The sequence below is a fragment of the Apostichopus japonicus genome, chromosome 16 (genome assembly GCF_037975245.1).
Source record: "Apostichopus japonicus isolate 1M-3 chromosome 16, ASM3797524v1, whole genome shotgun sequence".
In the NCBI taxonomy this organism is placed as follows: Eukaryota; Metazoa; Echinodermata; class Holothuroidea; order Aspidochirotida; family Stichopodidae; genus Apostichopus; species Apostichopus japonicus.
The window spans coordinates 3,441,430-3,449,996 of NC_092576.1; the positions used below are offsets into that span (position 1 = coordinate 3,441,430).

At 38.3% G+C, this 8,567-nt stretch overlaps 1 protein-coding gene across 1 annotated transcript; it reads left to right on the forward strand.

Moving 5' to 3' along the window:
- Nucleotides 1–324: 324 nt before the first annotated feature.
- LOC139982865 (uncharacterized) lies at nt 325–8,567 on the forward strand. Its single transcript, XM_071996012.1, has 2 exons — nt 325–526; nt 3,166–8,567. The coding sequence occupies exons 1-2, from the start codon at nt 524–526 to the stop codon at nt 5,662–5,664; spliced, it is 2,502 nt and encodes an 833-aa protein (XP_071852113.1). The 5' UTR covers nt 325–523; the 3' UTR covers nt 5,665–8,567.

Genomic DNA, 8,567 nt, shown 5'->3' on the forward strand with positions numbered 1-8,567 from the left:
CAAAATTATGATTTTTTTTCATATACCCAATAGACTTCCACTAAAAAATTCATGTAAATATTCCCTCCTCCATTTCTATTCACTTTTCCATGGCGACTGAGATAGCTTTCAAAGGCTTCAATGACCAACAGACCAAAATATCTCACCCAATGGGAGCGATGCGGACACGACAGTCCAGTATTGACAATTGGTCGTTTTAATTTGGGGACTTAGCCGAAAACAGAGGGTGTACCTTACAAACGGATGGATGTTGCTATAAGTGTGGTATGCTGCCTACAAACAATGACCTATAAAATATCGTTGCGCAATGACAGACGGGATTTCCCGTTCTAAGTAAAGCCTACATGCGAATTGCAAAAGTGGGAAATTCACGCACCGTACTTGCATACACCAATGAGTGTAGCTTTATCGTGTGTGTATTAAACATAAACCAGAAGGAATTTATCCTCGGATCAGATGATTTTGGGATTTGGAACTAATGAGTCTAGTATTAGTGTAAAATCCTGAAATATCTGACATTCATATGGTAAGCAACTAGGCCTTAGCTAAAGTTATGCCTAATATTAATAACGTTAGATTAGCCTAAAGTAATGTTAGATTAGGCTACTTAGATTTAGACATTGTCAAACAGATGGCCCAAATTAACTAACCCCGTCGCCTAGCTAGGCCTGCAACTGAGTGTAGCCTAGGCATAGACTGATATCTTACTGACATGCGGTATGCCTGTAATCTTAGGGAGTGTAGAATCGCCCTTGTTCAGTAAAAGAATGAGGTACTAATTTAGAATCCGTACCATTCCACTATTTCTGTTAATCCATATCCCGCTTACTATCTCTCTCCCACATTCATGTAATCACTCCCTTTCTCCACCTCCCGTTCTTCTATCTCCTAATCCTAACCGGATTATACAGTTGTTATTCTGCCGATTCGAAGTAAGCTTTCCCATTCATATGGTACAGATTCTAAAGTTATAGGCCAAGAATGACTGGCAACCTTTAAAGGCATTGAAGACTCGCCACAAACTGTGTGCAGCCATCTGAAAATGTTAACTTTCTGTTGCTTGCAAGTTAAGTTTTCTGCTTGTCGCTACAAAATGCAGACAGTAATGAAATGTGATACCTTGTTATCTTTAGCTGGACCTGAGTTGTCCATCGCTTTATCGTTTGTACACTGTGCTGTGGGTATTGACCGCCGTTGTATGTAGACTGTACACTAGTGTCCAATTACCAAAGGTAGCAAGCTGTGTGTATATTTTCTGGGATCGATGGTGGTGTCTAACACTTCTGTTACACCTCATTCGTAACAAGGTCAGATTACGGGCATTAGACGTTTTTTTTTGCGCGGGTCTTCACACCCTTTGAGTAGACTTTGTCTGCAGAAACTGGAGAAAGGAAAATAGTTCAGGGAACAGAGTTTATCAAGTGTTCGAAAAGATTAACGGAGGAAACAGATTTGGCCGAGTGTGCTACCAATAATAAAAGGAAAATTATTTATTGAAGGCATTAGCAACATTATGAGTATCTGAGTATTGAAGGCCTTCATAAAAGATAGAGTTACAGGTCAAGATTTGGTCTTCTTTTTACCCTTAAATTGGGTATTTATAACAGAGCTGCCATGCATGCCTAGAGAAGAGGTTTGTCTCTTTGTTCACGGCTCATTTTTAAGAAAATTTTAAGGTTGTCCTTCGGACAACGTTGCCCTCATATTTAATAATAATAATGATGTACAGTATGCACATACAGCTTAACTGTAGGATTTTTCCCTCATTACGGAACGTACCAAAATGTGCCTTACTTCTTTCGATGTTTCTACTATGAACGAGGGTGAAACCAACAAGCTACTATAATTTTTAGAGCAGATGTTTATTTTAAGGAATAGGTTTTTCAGAGTTTTGTTCGAAATGTCAAACACTATAAATAGCAAATAAGCTACAGTAGTCGTCCATCGAACAACCAAGCAGGATTTTAGGTTGTCCGACGTAATTTTTGGTCATCTCGGATGATCGGACAATCGGTAAATTTGAGCCCTGGGGTTAATATGCTTTTTTAGTACTTGGATTGAGCTTACCTGATGATGCGATGTAAAATACGACTATACAAAGAAATTTAGCTTTAAGTAAAGCAGTGGGCTTCTGAAGGTATTTACGATAGAGCATATATTCTTAGTTTTAATGGACTGCTTCATGCCAGGTTTAATCCATGGCTTGTCATGGAATCTTTTTGTAGGTCTCATTCTCACCAGAGGAAAGTAATTATTATGTTGAGACTGTACAATTTCAATGAAGTTATTAATTAAGCAATATTAACGTCATTGTTAAGGTATTGTTATAGACAGATGACATATACTGTATATCTAAATATTCCGTTGATTGAATAAAACTATTGAAATTATCTGGATTGTGCTAAGTAGGAAACTACATCTCTCAATTCATCCTGCATTCTATATAAAATTGGAAGAATATATAAGGGAGGCCTGCACCATATCCTAATCCGCAACTGGCAGTTCTGAGTTTTATAGGAGATTTTGAATATTTGTTATTTCTAGAATTTGTTTCATGACAACTTTATGTACTGTACTATGGTCCATGCATAGTGGACAAGCTACAGTGTAGTTTACCAGTACTGACACTGGTACAGTCCTTGGTGCCATTTTAGCAATAACTAGTTTGTCTCTAGACCTATTTTGAAAACAAAATGGTCCTATGTACTTGATGAATTGTTGGTTTGCTCATGGTTGCTTGGATGAATTTTTTTTCCCAGTCTCTTTTGAGTTCTAAGTCTTAATGCATCTAAGGGATGAAAATCAATACGGCTGCCTCAAATCTCACTTGATTTTGCACCTGGCATCAGATAGCTTCTAACATTTAACTAAATTTGGGACACTTTTAGAGCTCAAGAAATTGAAATATCTATGATGTTACTTTGTTTTACAGTACCAGAGTGTTTAGAGTATATGTACAGTAGAATCAAACTTTCCTTCATATACAACACAGGGTTAGGGGTTAGGATTGGGAATGGTTAGTCTAGTTATTCTATTCAGTTAAAAGTCACAATTCAGTTTTGTAAAGCCTCAGGGATGTACACTATTGTGTCTATCTGTTTTATGTACATTGTCATATAACTTCTCTCATTGTGTAACATTTTTTTTAAATTTTCTGCCTTACAGATGAACATGGAAGAGTCACCACCCCTGTATTGTAATCCCTGTGAAAAGCAGTTCACTGGATTGGCCAACCTCAGTGAACACAATGACAGCCCTGCACATAGAAAAGCTGTGGTTCAGAAACAGACAATACAGGATATGACAAGGTCTTTGAGTTCATTCCCTCCCGTAGATACAGACGGCCACGAGGCTCTCGATGAATTCATGAAGACAGAAGACCAAAACATGTTTCTTTGTGAGTTGTGCAATATTACCTGCTCGGGGAAAATTCCGGCTCTGAGTCACGTCCGAGGCAAAGCGCATCGTCAGAAGATACAGAGACAAGGCCTCACTAATGCAGTGTCACTAACCCCAGAATCTTCACCTGCAGCCACTCAATCTTTGATACAAGTTGTGACATCTCCAGACTTTTCAGTGTTTGAAAAGAATCCTGTAACTGGACATTACTTCTGTAATGTCTGTAGGCTTAGTGTGTCAGGTGAAGTACCAGCCCAGCAACATGTTCAAGGGAAGAGTCATGCCAAGAAGGTGAAAATTGCAACTGGAAGAAACGACAGCGATTTATCGTTAAGCTTTAGTAAGCTTTCTGTGTCCTCCTCACCTGTAAGTTATAATCATCCCAAAACGACTGCTGTTGTAAACCCACGAGGACATGGTCCAGCATCCCAAGTGGAGCTGATATCCCTTGATAGTAACAGCAACCTAAATGAATCGGCAATAACAAAATATGGTATTTCAAATCCCAGGGAGTTGCAGAGAGATGAACTTCAAGTAGAGGATGAAGACAACAGACATGATGAGACAGATGTCGACTTCAGGATTACTGATGGTGATTTTAATCAAGACCTTGAAATCAATAAAATGACTGGTCAATGGCATTGTAAAGTTTGTCAAGTACCTTTGAACAGTCAGAAAACCATTCAGCAGCACTTCCTCGGCAAAACCCATCACAAAAAGAAAAAGGCTTCCGGGATTAGATTCGGGGAAGCTGAAACTGGAGGCTTCAGTCATAATGGCAGTAATCATCCTGAGGAATTGGAATTTGATGAGAGCCTTTATCAGTGGAGGTGTCGGACTTGTAATGTCTTTTTGAGTACTGAAATCTCTGCTCAGGAGCATTTATCTGATAAAGCTCATTTAATAAAGAAAGCTTCTAAAACAGGTCCCAGCAATTCCTCTCCCTTTGACCAGAGAACGATGATAAATGATTCCCTGAATGGAGGGTCATTCCAAGTGCATAATGTCTCCAGAATCATCGAACAATCTGGTAGCCATAGCAGGTCAGGGATCAGTTTACACTCCCTAAGCTTTAACCAGAATCAAAACACCCAGAGCACACAGCCGTTACTAAGTAATTCCTTTGACTCATCTATTGAAGGAAGACAAGCTCATCATGTTGCATGGGAGAGATCACCATGTTTGGATGAGAATGATCAGCCCTCTAATAAGAGTTATCTTATGGAAACATCAGCCATAGGTAATGTGATGTCATCAGATGCAGTCACTCATAGTCAAAGAGAAATGCATCTACCAGAGACTTACCGGGAGAAGCGTCAAGTGGAGGGTTTAGGCTTTGATCCAGCCACTTCATCATCATCATCATCGGGAGCATCACCATTGGGAGCGTCACCTTATACACTCGGACAGCGTATATCTCAGGATATCTCAAACTATTGGCCAGTTAATTCAAATACAGCTGGACATAATGCATCAGTTCAACAGCCACAAGCTACTTCAAATACAGCTGTCAGACCACCACCTGGCTTTGGACAAGATTTCTTGCCTAGCAACAGACCAATGTCAGATTTTCTTGCACATCAGCTGAATGCAACTGTGGATCCTCCATCTTATATGCATAGATTCTGGAGCATGCCATCAGATCAGCAGACTAACCTAGATTCTTTGGGTGTGTTGTCATCTGTAGAATCTAACCGAGCATTAATTTCTCCGATAGGCACCCCTTTCGCAGGTAAGAAAATTCCCGGACAGGTCCCCCCGTCCTTGCCTCAAGTTCCTATGCAAGGAGATATGCAGCAGAAAATTGGTGATGCATTTAGAATCGATGGCGAAAAACAAAAGTTGGTTTGCAAAATCTGTGACATTTTTGTGACTGGTAATGAAGCTGCAGAAGCTCACCTGAAAGGAGCCAAGCATGCAAAGAAGCTGAGAGCTTATCAGTTCCAGATGCATCACCTAGAACCACAGCCATCCCACCAAAATAGAAGAGTTGATGAAGACCATGATAAACAACAAACACCATTTGTCGGCAGTAGTAGTAGTTCCTTGCACAGTGGTAGTACAAGTGGAACATCAACATCTACGTCTGATTGTTATGATTATAACTTCTCATCAGGCGGTAGTAACTCATCAACTAGTGGAGGATTCTCAGCAGACAAGATGACTCCTGTCCATCAAGAAGGTGGTTTGGGAGGAGACAATGGTGATAGTGATAGACCGTATCATTCACTCAGAGGGGTGTCACTGATGAATGATACTCATTAATAATAACCAGGCTGATGTTTTGGGAGGAGATAAAGATTGGTATCATTCACTCGGAGGGATGTCACTGATGAATGATACTCATTAATAATAACAGGCTGGTGTTTTGGGCGGAGATAATGATTGGTATCATTCACTCAGAGGGGTGTCACTGATGAATGATACTCATTAATAATAACCAGGCTGATGTTTTGGGAGGAGATAATGGTTGGTATCATTCACTCAGAGGGTCGTCACTGATAAATGATACTCATAGATAATAACCAGGCTGGTGTTATAGTTCGGCAATTTTTTCTACACTGATATAGTTGTAGAGGTCATGGTTTGCTATGTCTGTTCATTGTTCTGTTAAGAACCCAACATCTCTCCAAAGAGGTTGTTACAATGACGTAAACGTATCACTGTTGATATTTTTGAGTTAACCATTAGCTTTCTCATTTGTGCGCGTGAGTGTAGGGGGGGTGGGCGTTTTGTGTGCCAGTGTATGCAAATTGTTAGTCAATTTTGTGAATTACATCAGTGGCACTGCCTAGGAGGGGAGTGGGGAGGGGGTGGGCACAAACATGACCGGTACCCAGTGGTGCCCCCCCCCCCCCCAAATGAAATGTACCATGTCCAAATAGAAAAAAGGCAGGAATATAAATCTCTTTCACCTCTGCTGGCTTTAATAAGTGTGTCAATGCATTATGTATTTTGGTCCAGTGGAAGTGTTGATGAGTCATGCAAAACTCAGTCAGGGGGCATCTTATAAACAAAGCATATATTAACTTCTAGAGAAATACAGAGGTAGTATGATGCTATTACAGTAAATTGACTAACCAAAGATACAATATGCTGAAGGAAGTAAAATGCGAAAAATTAGCCAAGCACTTAAATATCTGTTTTTTTCTTGGAAGTTACTGTAAGCTGTAGAAATAAATGTACATAAGGAATGATAAGTCATTGGAGCCTACAAAGGACCATTTGACACCTGTCCTTGAGGATCTTCACTGGTTTCCGATAATATTCTAAAGACAATTATGGTGACTTTGACCTGCCACAAAGACAATTATGGAAACTTCGACTTTCCAAAAAGGTTCACTATGGTGACTCATTCTTTACATCATTCGCTTCAGAGTTTGGTAATCCTCCCCTCAGCATAGTAAAACTGGAACCTCGGTACTGATTCCTTAAAGAAAGACAAAGACTTTTCTTATCAAACTTTGAATTGATCAGTACTTGGTCCATTTTGTTTTAATTTGTTTTTGTTTTACTTTGTACAGTGCCTTCAGTAGATAACTTTTTCTGCCATAACAGCTTTTTATATATTTAATTTTAATTTTTTTTTATTATTAATGTTTTAAGGATGAATGTCGTTGGAAAATGTGTAACTGTTTACCTTAATTCAATTTTCTAACAAGCATTCCTAAATAGTGAATATAATCAGTTGTTAAAATCATGTGAATATTATTCTCAAATGGAACTGTTTCTTAGTAAGATCTAGGGTAGACAAGATTATTTCTGACTCATTTGATATTACAGATGGAAGGGATCACTGAGAAGTGTCTAGTTTGGGAGACCTTATTTCTTTCTTGATTTTATTTCTAAATGAACCTGCCGTTTTAATTTAAGACTTTGCTTGATGCTTCTAGTTTCAGAATATAGCAGAAATCTTTCTTAGAAGAAGCAATAGCTTAGTACCCTGTGTTAAGTCAGGAATAACCTACACATAGTCTGCAGAATGGCTGGGGTCATGTAATCAAATGTTAGTTTACAATATTTCTGCAAACTTCATTTGATAGAGATTCATTCTTCATTAACAGGGATGAGACATGATATATTTTAGTTTGTCTACCCTTTAGCTAAAAATATACCATTCGTGTTCACTTTCATGATATAGCAGGTAGTTAAAATACCATTTGTGTTCTCTTTGTATGTATGCGTGTATGTATGTGTATGTATGTATTTTAGATCCTCCTGCAAGCAGGAACTCGCAAAGAAGCCATCATTGGCTTATCAAAGCCGCAAGCTGACCGAAGTCAGTCTCTTAGATTCATATTTAAATGGCCATGATTATGAATTGTCAATTGTCAACAACTCTGTAACTGGACGACATGATATAGTTAAAGTAGTTAAAATACCATACATATTCTCTTTCACGATATAGTAGGTATTTAAAATACCATAAATGTTCTCTTTCACGATATAATAAGTAGTTAAAATACCATTCATGTTCTTTCATTTTTCAGAAGTGTGTATATCCATAGATATTGCTTGGGAAGACTATGCTATGGTGATGCATAGGATATGAAATCATGCGGTGAAAAGCTGAAAGAAAAATAGTTTGCAAAGGAGTTTGAAAGCCTGGCAACTTACTTTCCCTTTATTGACAAACTGTATCTTTCTCTACAGTTCTAAAACTACATATGAGTTTACTGAAAAGACTAAGTGTTTTTTGTTCTACAGACTTACTATTTGTGACACTTAAGAACTAGAGCCAGGCTGGGTCAAGGTAAATGATACATTTTGATTGGGTCAGTGAATAGTGACTGTCACATTAAAATTGACCAGTTTAAAAGACATCTGAAACAAAAGAGATCAGTTTTGAGTCCCTGAGCCTATAGTCATATGTCGTGTTTTGAAAATTTCTTGCAAAAGATATTGTTTCAAGTTTTTGTTGGCAGATGAAGCTGTAATTGATCAACTGATTACAGGGGAAGAAATATATAATTGAAATCTTAAAGTTAACGAGACAAATTTACTAAATGGTATCATGTGATTGAGCAAACTGTGGTGAATATATCAAAGTACATGTGTAGTAATAATCCTTTGTCACTAAGACATAAAATGACCATTAATTATTTGGGACTCAAATGAAAATATGTCACTGAACAGAATTAAATATAGGAGACTTGAGCAAGTTAAAA